This window comes from Hyaena hyaena, unplaced genomic scaffold (genome assembly GCF_003009895.1).
Source record: "Hyaena hyaena isolate Hyena2069 unplaced genomic scaffold, ASM300989v1 scaffold_1694, whole genome shotgun sequence".
Lineage (NCBI taxonomy): Eukaryota > Metazoa > Chordata > Mammalia > Carnivora > Hyaenidae > Hyaena > Hyaena hyaena.
In genome coordinates, this window is record NW_024082330.1 from 27725 (window position 1) to 47569 (window position 19845).

Here is a 19845-nt window from a genome sequence, read left to right on the forward strand (position 1 = left end):
GTTATATATAGAAACATGATTTTCTCTTAGAATAATTGAAATATAATCCTGTAATTGCTACTGAAAATATTACCTTTGGAAGTTCATTATTTTAGATATTAGCTAAACTTTGAAGAGAATTAAGGATAATTCAAAAGTTGCCAAAATGAGAATAGTTAACTTTTATTGAGTTCTTTGATATGCTAGCCACTTTGCTTAATATATGTTTATTCTTATGTCTCAAGAATTCTGCAGAACAGGTAGTGCTGTTCCTGGGTACCTGGGGAGGAGCTCAGGCTCAGAGAAGTTAAAGAACTTAATGTCAAACAGCTAGTAATGACAAAGATGAGATGCAAACTCCGATATTATCCATCGTTTAATGTAAATTATGAAAGAATTGAATTAAAACTATTTAGAGGGGGTATACCTACTATGAGCAAAGAATATTTTACAGAATTGAGAAGAGATTAGAGAAGTCTGTGGCTAGTTTTGTCACATATTCTCACTCATTTTAGGAGCATCACTTACACCTCTAACTCCCGCTACATAAAAATCTACTTGTTTTTCCTTCCTCAGTTTTCTCAATTACTCCAGATGGTTTTATCTCTTCTCATTATTTGCAACTCTTAGAATACTTCATTTTTTTATTCATTCAGCTAACAAGTGTTTGACTGATTGTGATAGTAGGAAATCTAATCTTTTACCTTGGGCTCTCTTCTCTGTGGTGCTCTCCCTGGTAACACAATTTTTAGCACTTGGTAGGTGCTTACTAAAGATTTACAGAATGACTTCTATTCCACAGTTAAAATAGGGACGACCCCTGCCTCTTTATAAAGTCATAGAAATTATATTGGGCCCTGTGTTCTTAATTTTCCAAGTGGGAACAAGGCACTAAATATCCACTCTCTTTTTTTCTTATCAAGCATTTTTTTCCTTTGGATAGCAATTTTTTCTTTGATTTAGGAAAGGAATAAAATGTGAAGCATCTCTAGACATGCTTGGGGGACCATTTGAAAAAATTGGTTTATAAGTGGAATATTATAACTACTATTCTTGATATTACATTAATCTAATTATTAGATACAAAAGTTTGTTTATGTTATTAATATAAATGGCAAACTCTTAAAAATTATACTTATGACTTTTCTGTGTGCCTACTAGATATCTTTAATTTGATTTTGGAAAATATAGTGTTTGTGAACTCAGTTTGTTAAAAACCAGTTTTATTTCCTCAAAGTGGAGTCCCCTTTGGATTTTAGAGATGGCCTAGTATACCAAAAAGAAAATAGGCTTTGGGGTTTGACCTGGAATTGAATCCTGGGTCTGCCACTTAGTAGTTATGTGAGCTTGCACAGATTTCCTAACCTTTCTTGCCTCATGTAGGTAACTCATCCATAAAATAAGAAAAGTGACCTTGCCTCTTAGGATTCTTCTAAGGATTAATAATAATGCATAAAGTTCCCAACATTAGTAGGTATTCAGCACATGGAAACAGCTGCTATTGTCTGTCAACCATACCTTGCTCTCCTTCTGTTTTTGCGGTTTTGCATTTTGCGTGTCTGGTTTCTTCACCTTTCCCTGCTTAGGGTTTGTTTTTTCTTTAAGGTGGAACTCAAGCTTTATGTCTTCCACAAAGCTTTCTCTGTCAACTCAGGTCACCGTGATGCCTTTTTCTCTTTCCTAGGACGCTTTGCCTCTACTACTCATTTAGCATTCCTTCTGCCATTTTCATGTTCATTTAAATGTCCTGTCTTCTTGTCTTCTTGATTGAACAGTGATTCTCTCAAGGCTAGAGGCTCTCATAATAGTCAACTTGCTGTAAATGTTACTTGTCAGTGGAAGGGAGACATAATGCTATCTAGAAAATTACCTTCCCTTTTGTCTCCTATTTCATAGTACGTGATCATTATTACAGTTACAAAAGCTAAGTCTCTGTTCCTTGAGAAGACTTGATGTTGATCAGATAGTTTCCTACTTATTTGAGGTTTTTTTAGGTTATTTGAGGAAAATGATGAAGCAAATGTTAGATTCACAAATGCATACTATTTTATTAAAAAAAATGAAATTTACAAGAACATGAAGATGTGCAGTGTGAAGGTTATGTGGCCGTGTACTTAACTTTTATTTCTTTTTTTCAGGATCATAAAGATGAAGTAACTTGTGTTACATATAATTGGAATGATTGCTACATTGCTTCTGGATCTCTCAGTGGTGAAATTATTTTGCACAGTGTAACCACTAATTTATCTAGTACTCCTTTTGGCCATGGTAGTAACCAGGTACAGTATGGGTTTACTCAAAACAGAGTTGAAAAGATAGATTTTGAATTATATTACATAAGACAATGAATTTTCAATTATTTTTTTTCTATGTTTTATTTATTTTTGAGAGAGAGAGAGCGAGAGAGCATGAGCAGGGCAGGGGCAGAGAGAGAGGGGGACAGAGGATCCAAAGCTGGCTCTGCGCTGACAAATGTGAACCCAATGCAAGGGCTCGAACTCACAAACTGTGAGATCGTGACCTTAGCCAAAGTTTGATGCTTAACTGTCTGAGCCACCCACATCCCCTGAATTTTAAGTTTTTAAAATTATTTTAAATTTACATTTAACTTGCTTGAAAAACTTTAGCTGTTTTTTAATGATGTTTAAAAATGTTCAAATAACAAGGTAATTCATACTAGATTATGTTGCTTATGTGTTTTTCAGTTATGCCATTGAATAGTCACACGCTCCTAGAATACAACTACATATATCAAAATACAAATAGTTGTTGGTAGTTAAATCTGAAACATGGATATTTATCTTTCTACAACATCACAGTTATAGAAGTTTGCATATTTCAAACTGTATTAACTGTAAGACCAATACTTGTGTTCATAAATACTATTTGGTGGACATGGATAATTGAGTGTGTTTAGATACAAGGTAAATTGAGCTTTGATTTTTGTGTTAAGTATTTGATAGTTAAAGTGCCAAAACTTATTTAGGTATTTCAAGTTAGTACAAGAGTATTTAGGGAAACTTTATGAAGGAAAATTAGTCAATTAAAATATTTTTCTTTATAAAAATTAGTCTGTAAAATTCATAAAAGAATATAGTTACTCAAAAAATCTAACTCTTGGCTAACCTTCCATGAAATTCTCCACAGAAATTTTTGTGAGGTGCAATCTCTTTTAATACTTACTTTTTATTGTAATCACTTTGGCCCTAACTATTATTAGATAAAATATAGGAGCTCTTAACTTTTAAAATGCATATTTTGAACTCATTATTTAAATAATGAATATATATATGTTTAAAAAATATATTTTTAAATAATATATATATTTAAATATATATTTAGCATTTAAAGAAAAGTTAATGGATATTAAAAATACAGAAAAAAGTTTTTTCTCAAGTTTCTTATGTATTGGGGAATAAAAGAGATAAATATATAAATGATATTATAGGTGATAAAAAAACAATCTTATGGTGATTCAGAACAGTGAGAGAAAATTATCTGGGAATAAAAGAGAGGAAATTGAAGGAGAGAGGATTTCAGCTGGGTCTAATGCTTAAGTGATTTTTATTTTGTTTTTACTACACTATAAATTGACTGCTAATTACTTGATTCTAATTTATGTTAAGATTAGCTCTGTACACTCTCATGTTATAGTTGGAACCATGTCTTGCTTCTTTGTCCTCAACCATCATCCAACTTTGTACTTCATATGGGAAAAGTCGTCAATAAATAAGTGAATGGATTTACAGATAACAAAGATTTTAATAAGCTAATATAGAACTTTAGGAGAAGAATATTTTAGGAATATAAGGAGAAAGTCACATGAACAAAAGGACTAAGGAAGGCATGTAGTTCTTAATAGGGCCAATGTGAGAAGATATCAGAAAGGTAAGTATAGAATAGTGTTGATGTGGAACTTTGAATGCCAGACCAAAGATTCGGCTTTTATTTTGGAAGGCATTTAAGTTGCTAATCAGGGTTTTTGATTAGTTGCATGTCAGAATCCTAGAAACCTTGAACTGAAAGAAAGCCTTAAGAGGTAATTTCACTTTCTGTTTTTTATGGATGCGGATAAGTGATTTGCCACATAGAATGTATTAATATTATCATAAAAGCCGGAAGTAATATTTTGTTTTTGTGATTCTCATTTTGGTTATTTATATTTTGATGATGGAGACAAAAACCTAAGCCCGTAGACATTGGAACTAGTGTGAAAAACATCTTAGTAAATGTCTTGCTTCTTAAGGAAATTAATTTTCTTTCTTTCTCTCCTTTTTTTTGATTTTTAAAAAATTTGTTTAATGTTTCTTATTTATTTCTGAGAGAGAGGGAGACACAGAATCTGAAGCAGGCTCCAGGCTCTGAGCTAGCTGTCAGTACAGCCAGCCCAACATGGGGGGCTCGAACCCACAAACCGTGAGATCATGACCTGAGCCAAAGTCAGATGCTTAACCAACTGAGCCACCCAGGCACCCCCGATTTTTAATGTATTAGAAGCACGACACATTTAGATATATAAATTCTGGGTTGACTTTTTAGTAACATAAAAGGTCAGATACCTACCATGTATATTCTTATATTTCAGTTTGTATTGTATCTTAATAGACCAGTTTTTTTTTTTTTATTAGAACCAGAGATGAAGGAATAGTCCTGAAAACATTAGGTTTAGTTATTGCTCTTGGCTTTATTATGTGTGAATTATTTAAGTTTCTAAAATTGAGATATAACTTATATAGTAAGTGCATACATCTTAAGGATTCAGCTTGATGAATGTTTATATATACATACACCTGTGTACACCTACCAGGATCAAGGATAGAACATTTCTGGCACATCAGAGGACCCCCTCTTGACCCTTTCCAGGTACTATGTCATATTTCTTAAAAGAATTGGATTTGTATGGTTTCTTTTAGTCTTAAAAATGTTTGCTGTGTTGAATGGAATAGTACTTTATACTGTTTTACTGCTGTGTGGTTTTCCATTATGTGGATGTGCTGCAGTTTGTTGATGGACATGTCAGTTTTTTTCAGTTTTTAGCTATTACAGTAAAGCTGCTGTGAATATTATTGTATGTGTCCTTTTTTTTTTTTCCCCTTGGACATATGTTTTCATTTCTCTTGAGTAAATACTCATAAATGGGCTTGTTAAGTCTTAGTGTAGGCATCATGTTTTACTTTATTAAAAAATGCCAAAGGATTTTCTAAAGTGCTTGTGCCATTTTACACTTCTACCAGCACTGTTTGTGAGATTCAGTTGCTCCACATTTTTGCTAATACCAAGTATTGTTTCTTATTAATGTTAGCAATTTTGATGGTTGTGTGATGGTATCTCATTGTGGTTTTAATTTGCATTTCTTTGTGTTGAGTAAGTTGAGTGTAATTTCATAAGCCTTTTTTTGTGAAGTCACTGTTCAAGTCTGTTCCTTCTTTTTGTATTTTGTTACTTCTGTTTTTTTCTGATAGATTTATAGTTTATTATATATTCTGGATGGAGCAATTTTATAGATAAGCATGTTGCATATATCTTCTCTTAGCCTACAGCTGGCCTTTTAACACTAATGCCTTTGTAAAAAATGGAGGGGCGCCTAGGTGGCTCAGTTGGTTAAGCATCCAACCTTTGATTTCGACTCAGGTCATGATCTCATAGTTCGTGGGCGTTAGCCCCACATTGGGCTTCGTGCTGACAGTGTGTAGTCTGCTTGGGATTCTCTCTCTCCTTCTTTCTCTGCCCTTCCCCTACTTGTCCACACTCGCTCTCCTGCTCGCTCTCTCTAAATAAATAAATGAACTTAAAATTTTTTTTTAAATGAGTAGAATTCTTAAATTTAATGAAATGTACTCTAGTATATCACTTTCTTTTTATGGATGCTGCTTTTTGTGTCTTCTTGAAAACATCTTGCTTGCCCCAAGGTCTTAAAGTAGTGTCCTTTGTTTTCTTTTAGAGAAACCTTTATTGTGTTACTTTTCCAATTTGTATCTATTATCGCCCATTTCAAATTAATTTTTGTGTATGGTGTGAGATACAGGATTTCGCTTTCCATACAGATAGGTAATTATATAAATTGTATAAAAAATAATACATACAGCATTATGTGTGGCAAAGCCTGTTCTGTAGCTCTGCGGTGAGTGTCAGTGGTCAGAGGGTTTAGAGAGCATCCAAGCAGAGGTTATCACCTTCATAGAATCCTTACTACAGTTTATTGTGTTTCAGGCACTGTGATTATTGTGATTATATTCCATTTTCTAATTTAATCTTTGCTATTCACTTGTGAAATATATGTACTCTCATTTTACAAATGAGATTTTTAGACTTTTAGTATTTTGAAGATCTACTCTTCAAGAGTGGTAGCCTGTTTTCTTTGGAATCTCTAGCTCAGGAACAGCTGAATATATAAAGATTTGAGAATCCAAAGCTTCTGGAAGCTTTACAGTATTCTCTTTTCACTTTACAGATACTTTAAAATTCTAGGTGATAGATAGGTCGCTGCATTGTTGATTTTCAAAGGATTTTCACTGATTAGTTGCATAGCAAAACTGAATTTAAATTATCTTGTTGAGGAAAACAGTAATGCTTTATTTAGGCTTATCTGTTGTGCAAGGTCACCTGAGATTTTCATGTACCTACTGCCTCTTGCTAGCTACAGGTTGGCACCTTTATTAGATTTTTTGGTATAGTTCTGTATCTCAGGTCCCACATTTATTTGGAGAGCTAGCTGTGTGAACCCTGGGAAGTTACTGAATTCTCAAGCCTCCTTTTCTTTATCTATGCGGTGAAAATGAGAATATACTTTCAGTAGAGTTGTGTTTTTATTTGTTTGTTTATTTTAAGGGCTAAATGAGATGCTCAATGTGTTTAGCATAGTTCCTAATGTTTGGGTAAAGATCAGTGAACTTCAGTGTGAGCTTTTAATGAATAATCATATTAAATCATTAAAATAACTTTTGTGAGTTAGTTTCCCAAATGGGTGTGAATATCTTTAGGTTTAATGGATTCCCTCAAAACACCTGCTAATTTGCCAGTTGTAACTTGCCCTCAGTAATCATGTTTTATGTTTTGGACTGACTTAGAAAAAGGAGAGCTTTAAAGAAAGTGAAGAAATTGAACTGGAGTAATTTATTTTTTCCCCCTTCCCCGGAACAAATGTTTTTGTATTTTTGTATACTATATTACTTCATTTTCCTCAGTGCCTTTAAACTGAGTGTGTGAGCTAGGCAATACCCATCAGTCCCTGTGTATGTAACTGCAGTTCTGGTTTTCTTGGTGAAGAAAGTTAGAGTTTTCATGAGTCTGCATACTTATGTTTCCCTTATACAGGCATCATAATTGGAATCTTTGGAGTGATTTTTTCCCCCTACAACTGATTTTGTTATGGCATGCTTTATCTATTAGTGACTAGAAGAATAGCTTGCTACTTGAGCATTCATTTAAAAGTTTTTTATTAGAGTTCTCAGAATTCATTTAAGATTGCAAATATATTAAATATTCATCTCTTAAATTTAAACAATGTTCATAAAAATTTTAAGTCTGTCAGAAAATTGATATAATTCAACTCATATACTGTTACCCAGTCCAATTTCTGTGTTGGCCAGTACTATGTATAGGCAGAGTCTAGGTTATTGAGAAAAATAGTTGATAGAGCACATCTGGTGATTAAACTTTAAAATTTTTGTTTCTGTGAACATCAAGAATTTGAAATCTCTAAAGATTATCAAATTGATTTCTTAGCAAAAGTGACAACCATTGAGTGTCACTGAATCTGCATTACACTGAATTTCATATCGGAAATGAGATTGCCTATATTTATATCTTAACTTTGAAGTGTCTGAGCCAAATCGAAGCTCTTAGTTTTCTGTGGGCCGCGGTGTGTGGACAGGGGAAGAGGAGCCTTCCTGCCTCTGCAGCACTGCCAGGCTCACGACTGCTCAGGTGCAGTCGTATGTTGCCCTTCGGCAGGTTCAGAGGCTCAGGCTCTACAGTAGGTTAACCTGTGTTGCCTTTCCCAAACGGCAGTACTTTTCAAAGTAGTTACAAAATGGATCTATTTTATTGATTCTTTAGATTCAAAGATGATTTTTTCCCCTAAACATAATTTATTGTCAAGTTAGCTAACAACATACAGTGTACACAATTTGGTTTCTGGAGTAGATTCCCATGATTCATCGCTTACATTAAGCACCCAAGTGCTCATCCCAAAAGTGATCTTTAAATGCAACTGGCTTTTCATGAGATTTTAAATATAATGTATTTCAGTATATGTTAAATTTTATTCAGTGTGATTTTTAATATTTTAGATATAGATTTTTTAAGTTTTTTTGCAAGCCTGTTTGAATATAGTCTGGTAAATGAAAATAATTATTAATTATACTCAAAAGCAATAATTATTTTTGTCAAGAATGAGTTTAATTTTAATTTGGTTAACTTGTTTGTTTATATTTATACCTGAATTTAACCACTCAGAGTTTGCCTGACCACAGAGCTTTCTATCTAGAATAGCGGTCTCCTTGATGTTCTGTAGGAGCATTGATATGCAAAGTTTGCATGACAATATGTCCTCAAAGTATTAGTATTTGTATATTTTTGTCTAGCCCATATAGTATATTCTTTGAGCAGTTTTATAATTGTCATGTTGGCATAAAATAAACTTCTGACCCGTATCTTTAATATAGATACTTTTAAAGTCTATTTTTTCCTTCTATATTTCTCTTCCAAATTTTTCTTGATGGGAAGAAGGTTTTCTTGCAGTGTTACTGTGTATAGCTCTATCTTCCTTCCATAGTTAGAATCATTCTGTTGATCCAATCTTGTTTTCTGTCTTTTTTTTCAGTAGTGTTCTATCCCAAATATATTTATTTTACAAGTCTTCATAACCATAATTTTCAATGGCTCCATAATACTCCATGTTCAAATGCCACAGTTTATCTAAACATTCCCATATTTTAGATATTTTCCAAAATTTTATAATCACTACGAGCAGTATATATTTATTATTTCCATAAGTATGTGTTTTCTGTTTTTGACTTTTTCTCTGAGATAACAAATTCTCTTTCAGTGTAACTTAGTAGCAGGCTCACATTTCTTTTCCTTGAGGAATTTGAGTTTGTTACTCCCATCAATTTTGGTCTCAAATGCCTGATGAAAATTTAAGTTTTTTTTTTTTCCCTTAAAAGTCACTTGTTCTTTTTCCCTAGATGTCCAAATCATTTTTCTTTTTTTTAAAGTCCAGTAATTTTACAGGCGCCTAGGTGGCTCAGTTGGTTAAGCCTCTGACTCCAGCTCAGGTCATGATCTCATGATTTGTGGGTTCGAGTCCTATGTTGGGCTGCTGTCTGCTGTCAGCACTGAGCCGGCTTCCTGTCCTCTGTCCCCCTCTCCCCCACCCCCACCCCCGCCCTTTCCCCACATGCTCTCTCTTTCAAAAATAAATAAGCATTAAAAAAAATAAAGTCCACTAATTTTATTAGACTATATCTTGGTGTTGATCGTTCTGTATTGCTATTCATAGGGACGTGGTGTGCTCATTTAATGTTTCAGATCTTTCAGGAAAGTTTTCTTGAATTATAGCTTTTAGTAATTTGTCGTTTTCATTACATTTGTTTTTTCTTTGTTAGATCTTCTTCAGTGGTTTATTACTTTCAAATCATTTTAACTTTTTCTTTGTTTTTAATTTTTAAAAACTCCTTTTTGTCTGTCTTATAAGGTGTTATCTATTGTGTTTAATTATTCTTATATTCCTTTTAAATTAGCCTTCATTTTTGAAGAGACTTTAAAAATTTTCAATTCTTTCCCAAGTTTTAACATCTCATTTCTAAGTTTTCTAATTCTGATTTATATTGTTGTTGTTGTTGTTTTATCTCTTGTATAATTTTATTTTCCCTTTGGTCATTTCTTGAGATTGCCTCTCTTCTCATTCTCTTTGTTCTCATAATAACTTTGTATGGGCTTTATCTGTAAAGTTAGTTTCCCCAAACTTATGGGGTTCAGGGTATCTTTTCTAGCTTTATGGAGCTCCCTCTTGTTTGCAATTTTTTTTTCTTCTTTTTAACGGCGACTTGTTTTCTGAGGTTGCCTGGCTTTGTTTCACTCACTCACTTGTGTGTGAACTTTTGCTCTCCTTCAGTCCTGTTGACTGCATCCTAGTCAGGTTTGCTTCCACTCCTAATAGTGTCTCCTTGATGTGGTGCCCTGACCTGGGAGGTAGGTGTCTTATCTTGTCAGTTTGGGGAGTTCATTGCAGTTAAACTGCTCTAGCTCTTCAGACTTTTCTGCACACCTCTGTGTAGTCCTACTCATGCACTGGATTTTCCTGGTTTCAACTGATGTTGTCAAGTTTGTCACCATGCTTTTTTTTTGAACTTGGGGCAATTTGAGGCTTTTCCTGTTCTCAGATCTGTTACTTCCTTCTGCTTCCTTTTGCACAGACACTAATACTATGAAGAACTTATGGCTGCTAATTGATTTACCAGCATGTATTTTGGGGCTCATGGGGATACCTGATAGTCTAGTTTTATTGTAAACGTTCATGGGATTTTAGTTTTGCTATCTAGGTTGCTGTCTGTCTGTAACACACACACACACACACACGCACGCACGCACGCACACATACTCTCAGACACTTACATTCACTGTGCTGGGGATCCCCCAAGAACAGATGTGATGATTTACTAGGAGGATCACAGGACTCAACATAGAATCGTACACATGGCTAGGATTTATTACAGTGATGTACAAAGCTAATCAGCGAAGGGGAAAGGTATACTGGGTGAAGTCCCAAGGAAACCAGATATGAGCATCGACGTGTCCTTTTGCGGCAGAGAGAATGTCTTTAATTTCTCTGGCATCAAAAGTGTTACAACGTATATGAAACACTGTCTACTAGGAAGCTCATTAGAGACCATAGCACAGGGTTTTTAGTGAGGCTGGTTATGTAGGCACCTTCTGTGTGCCATATATCACACTTTCAGACTTCAGAAGGAAGCAGGTGTTCAGCCAAGGTTCAGCCACAAACTATATCTTATACACAGTTTAGGTATAGTGAGCCAGTCTTACCATTTAGAGTAGTGGGAACTTCCCCAAATCCTAGTTCCCGTTCCCAGACAACAGCCAAGGGCCAACCCTGAAAAGTAGGACTTGCTTAGTATAGGCAGCCCAGGCCTGCTTGTTAAGTCTTTTCGTGTGCATAATCTCTGTCTCTGTGTCTCTCTCTCTCTCTCACGCGCACACACACACACACACACATACACAATTGGGGGAATCTCTCTTCAGAGAGATTCAGAAACTCAGAGTGGGGAGATAGAATTGAAGGGAATTTGTATATATTTATGTGTGTTTACATATGTGTGTATAGGTACACCTTCATATATAGAATATGTAGTGTATAATGTGTATATGGTGTCTAATATATATGTATATATGGATATTAGAGATTATAAAGCTAAAATAAAATATGAATGTACATTCTTATCTCTGTGAATGTAAGACTTTTCTAAGTATAACAACAAAGTTATAAGTCAGGGGAACAAATTTGATAAATTTAAGTACATAAAAACTTAAAATCTGGTAAAAAGCAAGATTTAAAAATATTAACAAAATTGAAAGGAAAATGGAGAAATATTTATACCTATGAGAGGATTAATGCCTTTATTATAGTAAGATCAAATGCAAAATAGAATTTAAAAAATCTTAATAGCCCAATAGAAAATAAAGTAGATTAATGGGCAATTCACAAAAAAAAAAGGAAAACAGATGGTCACTTAGCATTTTTCAACCAACAACCTTTAAAGCATGAACAACAGTGAAATACAAATTCTTCCATAAACTAGCAGTTTTTAAAAATGATAGTAGTTAGGGTACTTGGAAATTGGAAATAATCTTAATGTCCAACATTAGATTATTTAGGTAAATTGATATACTAATACATTCATGTATTATTTAGCTGTTAAAATGATGTAGTAAAAATATTAGTGACAACACCAACTTTATAATATTAAAGTATGATCCCAGTTTTTCTGTTTATACTTTTCTGAGTTCATACAAACGTACATTCACACAGAAAAATATATAAACAGGTGCTTGGATAGCTCAGTTGGTTAACTATCCGACTTCAGCTCAGGTCATGATCACATGGTTCATGGGTTTGAGCCCCATATCAGGCTCTGTGCTTACAGCTCAGAGACTAGAGCCTGTTTCAGGCTCTCTGTCTCCCTCTCTCTCTCTCTCTGTCCCTCCCCTGCTTGCACTCTGTCTCTCAAAAATAAATAAACATTAAAAATATATTTAAACAATAAAACTAAGACTTCTTTACAACAAAACTAAATGTTAACCAGCTTTTCTGTAGATGGTAGGATTATGGATGGTATTTCTCTTCTTTTTCTTGTGGGTGTTTTTTTTTTTTTCAAACATTTTTAGCAGGGGTCAATAAACTATGACCCAATGTCTGGCCATTATTTTTGTAAATAAAGTTTTATTGTAACACAGCCATGCTCATTCATACTGCTTTTGCGATACAACAGCATAAAATATTTACTACCTGGTCCTTCAAGGAAAAGTTTGTTAACCCTGATCTAGAGTGATGTATTTTTTTATATTTAGAAACATATATTTCTGAACAAACACATACATTCTTACATAATAATAATGTAAGAAAAAATAGCATTGCTGCCTTATAGGGATTTTTTAATTAGGGTTCTTAGCAATATATGTATTTTTTCTTAGAAATAGCTTGAATCTAGAGCCCCATAGGGGCTTAATAAGTGCTGCTGATGCTGATATGTATTAGTACTTATTTTAAATATAATTTAGCAGATATAATAGTTTGGATATCCAGGATTTTGGATACTCTATTAATGATACTCTAAAGACATGATATAGAGAGGTAAGAAATGAATTTACACTGAAATGAAGCTACACTGACTTCTACCCCTCCTCCGATAATAGAGGGGAACCATTAAAGAAGTCAGTATAGCTACTTACAGGTTTCTATAAAAAAGTATGTGTAAAAGATGGTCAGATGGGTGCATAAACAACGAAGAATGAGTCGTGAGAATAGTGGCAACTGCTGCTGCATCCCTGGCTCTGTGCAGAAACTGTATTTAATCCTCAGAACAACCTTGATTGGAAAACAAGAGTGTTTCCTGTTTTGTAGATGAGTACACTGAGGCTCGGAGAGTGTAAGTAATTTACCCCAAACTTGCAGACTTTGGCTGAGACCCTACTTGAACCCATGTTATCTGAGAGGAAGATTTATGGTTTTCTTTAGCCTTTCTTCTTTTCTTAGAGAGTTGCCATATAGGTCCACAGAATATGAAGCAAATTTGGAACTTAGGCTTTGACTCAATCAAGAAATGCAATTTTAACTATATATATATATATATATATATATAACTAGATAGACCGAACAAACAACCTTGAGATTTGACTTTTGTTCTGTGCCAGTTTTATCTGGGACCTATATGTACATAGCTACTATCTGCCTACCAGAGCCTGCTTCATTGCTTTATTCAGTACTGTAACTCAACTCTTTGAAGGAGCATAGCCAGTTTCCTACTCTTGTGGATTCTACTTTTAATTTCTATATTTACATTGCTGTTTCTTTGCAGGGAAAAATTTGTTTAAGTGTAAAATACTTAGTCTTCAACTCAGTAAATGATAATATCAATACAAATTTGAAAGCAACATTTTAGTAAAAGTGGATAAAATTCATCCAGTTTTAATTCAAGACCTGTTTACTCAAACTGAATCTTTATTTATTCTGGTCCAGCAGAAACTAGAAAGAGAGACTATCTCCACTGCCTCTAGGGAGGTGTGTTTAGAGAAAGGCCAGTATTGCCCTGAGGCTGATGCTTTAGAAAGAATGGATATAGTCCATCCCCCGTCTAGAGTGTTGTCAATTATTTCATTGTGGTTTAGTTAATTTTTTATTATGCTTCAGATGTTAAATTGCTAGTACATCAGATGCTCAGATTCAAACAAATATATCCAAATATGTACAATATATAGAGAAAATAAATTTGAAATATTGCTCATTCTCTGTCAGTCTTCTCTTATACTTGTTCATGATTTGGCTGTGATTGACTGCTACTGGGCCTTTTATTTATGGTAGATGTTCCTAATCCTGATGAATTAATGTAGTAATCTCATCATTTTGTATTTTTTTTCTCTGCAAAAGGGAATATTGTGATAGCCCTATTCAAAGACAATAAAACCATGACATGTTTAATTACTAGAATATTGGTATGTATTGGGGTCATCGTATAGCCTACTAAGTGATTTTATGGTTCTCATAATTAAACCCTGTTACTCCATAAACCAGAGAAGTCCTAAATCCTCCATGAATAGTGTGGTTGATGGTTGGCCATTATTTATTTGGTTGTATAAAGTGTTCTTATGAATGCTTACAATTACATAACATTTATTCTTACTTTTATAGTCTGTTCGACACTTGAAGTACTCCTTGTTTAAGAAATCACTACTGGGCAGTGTTTCGGATAACGGAGTAGTAACTCTCTGGGATGTGAATGGTCAGAGTCCATACCATAACTTTGACAGTACACACAAAGCTCCAGCTTCAGGCATCTGTTTTTCTCCTGTCAATGAATTGCTATTTGTGACTATAGGCTTGGATAAAAGAATCATTCTCTATGATACTTCAAGTAAGAAGTAAGTGTGACATGATCATTTCTTAGTTTAGTAACAAATAACTATAATCTCATAAGCAGACATATTTGTGATTTGCATAGACCTCTGATTAATGTTTGGGACATCTAAAATTTGTGTACTTGATACTAAAAGCTGGAATTTTCTTTTTTTCTCACATGCAGAAAAAATTAGATGAGATGTGGATATTCTTTAGAGTACTTCTGGATGATGAATGTTGAGAATAGCATGTTAATGATTGCACATCTTTAGCGCACAGGAATAGTATTCTTTTTAAAAAATACAACTAAATGTATATGTTTTTAAAGCAATATGATTAATTTCCTTTAAGATTGATTCATTATCTGGAGCAGGGGTTCTAAACTATTAACATTTTGGGCTGAATAATTCTTGGATTGGGTGGAGCTATCCTGGGTATTGTAGAATATTCAGCAGTATCCCTGGCCTCTACCCAGTAGATGCTAATAGCATTTTCCAAATTAGCAAAGGTAGTGAAATTGCCTTTGGTTGAGAACCACTGATCTAGAGTTAAAGGGTATGTAATCTTCTAAGTATCTGGGTCAGTTGTTCCTTATTGTCTTTCTTACAGTTATATCTCTGTTTGGTTAGCTGTAAAAAAAAAAACACCCAAAAACAGATAAGAATGCTACAGGTGTATTCAAGACACCTAACCATGTCTAAAGATTGAATGGAAGAAAATGGTAATGTTACTACTAGGGAGGGACCCCCTATCAGCCCTTGTTAAAAGTTTACTATTACTTCACTTTCACTTTCTTCTTTTTAAAATACTTTTCTGCTTTACTCTTTCTTTTTGAACTAATTTACTGAGAACCTGAAGAGTCAGTGAGCATTTCTCTCATACGCAAGACTCTGTGGCAAAAAGCTCAGCTTCAGCAGATCAGTATCCATATTTCTCTGTTGGCTTCATGGAGATCAAGCCACATGGATTGTTAGCTTTTTGGTCAAGAAATGCACAGCTAAGAGCAAAGTAGCAGCTGCTCCCCTGTGAAAGGTCATAATCCTCTTGAGACTTGAGCAAGTCAGTAAATGGAAAGGGGATACTTGAGGCCTTAACTGTGAGACCAGAGCCCTCGTTTGTAGAGTAACACCCAGGAAGTCTGTCACGTTTACTGTCAAAATAGTAGTTACTGAAAGGAATAGGTACTGCTTCTGAAGATGTAGAACTTACCTATTAGAAGTGAATAGAAAAATAGGATGGAGTGTTCAGCAGTTCCTTTATATGCCATTGTATTAGAAATGTCTCTAAGTCTAATTCTGAACTTTTGCTTTACACGAATATTTGGTATGTGTATTCTAAGTAACTTTGGTTTCAGTTAGTAGCCATCTAATGTCACATATGCTCATACACCTGTATATACTCACATACCTACATAGACTTTGTTCCTTTTTCCACAGGCTAGTGAAAACGCTAGTGGCTGATACCCCTCTAACTGCAGTAGATTTCATGCCTGATGGAGCCACTTTGGCTATTGGATCTTCCCGTGGGAAAATATACCAATATGATTTAAGGATGTTGAAATCACCAGTTAAAACCATCACTGCTCATAAGACTTCTGTGCGATGTATAGCATTTCAGTACTCCACTGCTCTTTCTAAGGTAAGGTATTTTCTTTCTTTTCACTAGTTTTGATTTTACTAAGTAAGTTTAGCTCAGAATATGGAAGTTATCTTTTGTCTGTTAAACACAGTGTAGCTTTGCTTTATGATCATTCTCATATGAAAGCATTTTAAATAATTTTGGTACAAAGTCATTTGATACTTGGTTTTAAAACTATATTTTGTGCTTAATTCTCATATTTCTTCAAAAACATTTTAAAAGGCTTTTTGGTTAAGAGAGAGATTCTCAGGTCCATCAGAAGGCTTAAGATTTGTAAGGGAAAATATATTATTTTTAACCTAACAGGGAATTGATAAAATATTAATGTATAATGTGGAGCATTAGAAACCTGAGCTTTTAAATATTCCATTGCATTTCAGTCAAGTTTAAATAAAGGCTGTTCAAATAAGCCCACAGCTGTGAACAAACGACCCATTAATGTGAGCACCACCAGTGGAGGAGTTCAGAATTCTGGAATCATCCGAGAAGCAGCCACCTCTTCCATTGGCACAGCTCTCCCACAGCCCATGACTACAGCAGGGGGGAAAGGAGCAGCTGCTGTTCAAGACAAAGCAGGTAAATGCTGCTTATTCATTTGCAGTATTTGGAGTTTCCACCTGTCACCCCACCCCCATATATATTATTAGCACTTAATTCAAGAGCCTAGAACTCAAATTCACTTGTGTATTTAAGTAAAATTATTAGCAGACTGTAAAAATGGAAGAAGTTACCATTTTAACTTGAGCTATACATTTTTAAAAAGTTAATGAAAGGTACTTTGTTCAGATAAACTTTTTTTTTTAATGTTTATTTATTTATTTTTGAGAGAGAAGAAGAGCACAAGTCGGGGAAGAGCAGAGAGAGAGAAGTTATGCTATAGTATCACCTTACAACATATTTCTAAAAGTTTGCATGATATATATAACACTGTGTTTCCAAACTAGTCTCATTAGAAATGGATGTGTCCATGTCTTTTTAAGATTTCAGGATAAGTACTTAACTTGGACACAAATATTTGTTAGTACCTTCTCAGCATGAGTTTATGATTTTCAAGTGGAAGCAAGACTTTAATTTGTTAGCCTTGATAGTATGGAATAGTTTTTAAAAAATAGTTGTATATTCATTATAAATTTTCTGTTAATATCTACATCACCCTTATATAAAAGTCATTATATATTATATAGAAAAATAGTTCTTATTTAAGAACTCTTGGAAGCAAATATTATTGCTATATACTTGCAGATATTATTGCTATATACTTGGAAGAAGAAATTACTTTTGAAATACAATTTAGAGTAATGTTTGCCAAGATGTTGAATTAACTATATTATGAAAATTGTCACTATTTTCAAAGATAATTTTATTATTATTGATTTTATTCATATTTTCAAAATAAATAAAATAAGGTTTCTCTCATTTACTGTGAGCTTTATGAAATCTCACTGTTATTCATTTAGTTTTTAATAAGGAAGCTCATGTAATGATACAGCATTAATCAGGAAATGCAAGACTTGGGTCTACAGGGTCACTGATTAATGCTAACTCTTGGCTGAATAGCAAAGTTTCTGATGAAATGAATGTTTGCTCTGTACCCACAAAGAGTTAGAAACTTTTGTTTATTAATTTTATGTTTATTAATTTTATTTTGAAATAATTACAAGCTTATAGAAAATTATCAAAAATAGTACAAAGAACTCCTGAGCTCTAGTATACCCTTTCAGCAGATTCACTGTTTTGTAAATATTGCCAAAATTGCTTCATCATTTGCTCTCTCTGACACACACACACCTGTACACTTTTCCCCATCTGAAACACTGAGAGTATGTTAAATATAAGTCTTGGGTCTGTGACTTCCAACAGGATGACTTTGAGAAGTTTTTTTAATCACTTTGAGTCTTATTTTCTTTTCCATAGAGAATATTTAACTTTTAGGGTTGTTATGAAAACCAGAGAAAATTTACCAAAAGTGCCTGACACACGATAGGCACTCATTAAATTGTGGTTTTACTAATACTGGCATCACAATTTTCATCATCACTATTGCTGTTATTTTAAACTCTTTGTAAAATTAGTCTGAGATTTGAAAAAAGTTCATGTTGCTTCTACTAAAGGCACCAACCAGTGCATTCCCGCCAATGGTACCGAGGGTTCCCCTTTCTCCATATCTTCATCAATACCAGTTATTTCTTATGTTGTTGATTTTAACTATTCTGAGCGGTGTGAGGTGTTTCATTGTAGTTTTGATATGTATTTCTCTGATGATCACTGATGTTGAGCCTCTTTTCATGTGTCTGTTTGCCATCTGTATGTCTTCTTTGTAAAAATGTCTGTTCATGTCTTCTACTCATTTTTAATTGGATTATTCATTATTTGAGTGTCAAGTTTTGTAAGTTCTTTACAGATTTTGGATACTAACCTTTTATCAGATATGTCGTTTGCAAGTATCTTCTCCCATTCCATAGGTTGCCTTTTAGTTTTGTTGATTGTTTCCTTTGCTGTGCAGAAGATTTTTATTTTGAGGTTGACTTTTGTTTTTGTTTCCCTTGCCTCAGGTGGCATATCTAGAGAACAGTTGCTATGAGTCATGTCAAAGAGGTTACTGTCTGTGTTCTCCTCTAAGATTTTTCATGTCTCACATTTAGGTCTTTAATCCATTTTGAGTTTATTTTTGTGTATGGTGTAAGAAAGTGATCCACTTTCATTCTTTTGCATGTTGCTGTCCAGTTTTCCCAGCATCATTTGTTGAAGAGACTCTCTTTTTCCCACTGGATATTCTTTCCTGTTTTGTTGAAGGTTAATTGAGCATATCGTTCCTTCGTGGGTTTTCTACTCTGTTTCATTGATCTATGTATCTGTTTTTGTGCCACTAAACACTGGTTTGATCACTACAGCCTTGTAATAGAACTTGAAGTCTCGAGTTGTATTGCATCCAGCTTTGCTTTTCCTTAACTATTGAAAACAAACTGATGGTTACCAGAGGGGCGGTGGGTTGGTGATGGTGAAATAGGTGATGGGGAGTAAGGAGGGCACTTGTGATGAGCACTGGGTGTTATATGGATCACTGTATTGTATACCTGAAACTAATATTACACTATATGATAGCCAACTGGAATTTAAATAAAAACTTAAAAAAATAGAGAACCTCTGCAGATTTATTGCTAGTGCTTATGTTTGATAGAAAACAGCCATTTAAGAAGTAAAAAAGTAAGGCTTTAGCAGTACTTCCCAATGATACCAAACTACTGTTTCCTAAAGTTCCAGAGGCTAGAGTTATGCACTCATACATGTTTAAGGACCTAGAAGAGGAAGAGGAAATTTCTTCTTTATAACAGTTCAGCTCTTGGTTTAAATACTTGAATGACAGTGGTGTACAAATGTTCGGAAATGTTTTAGCTTTCTATCAGGTACTATTATAAAAGTTTATTTCATTTGCCAGACTTGTATATTTTTGGATATGCTGGCTGTTTTCGTTTTTATCCCAGATTTTCAGTTTTCATTTGGGACTAAGTTAGCAAATAAAACACTATTTAATAATAGTGTAATAAATACAGTAACATGCTACCAATTAACATACCAGATTTTCATCACAAGTCTCG

The 19845-nt window shown here is 34.0% G+C and overlaps 1 protein-coding gene across 6 annotated transcripts in view; it reads left to right on the forward strand.

Moving 5' to 3' along the window:
• NEDD1 (NEDD1 gamma-tubulin ring complex targeting factor) overlaps positions 1 to 19845 on the forward strand; it is a 46551-nt gene that overhangs the window by 11969 nt on the left and 14737 nt on the right. For 5 of the 6 annotated variants that reach the window (XM_039224646.1, XM_039224649.1, XM_039224647.1 and 2 more), the window contains 4 exons: positions 2118 to 2258; positions 14405 to 14634; positions 16048 to 16249; positions 16630 to 16825. In XM_039224646.1, coding sequence (XP_039080577.1) covers positions 2118 to 2258; positions 14405 to 14634; positions 16048 to 16249; positions 16630 to 16825 — 769 coding nt within the window. The remainder of the gene's footprint in view (positions 1 to 2117; positions 2259 to 14404; positions 14635 to 16047; positions 16250 to 16629; positions 16826 to 19845) is intronic. The other variant, XM_039224648.1, reaches the window with a different exon arrangement.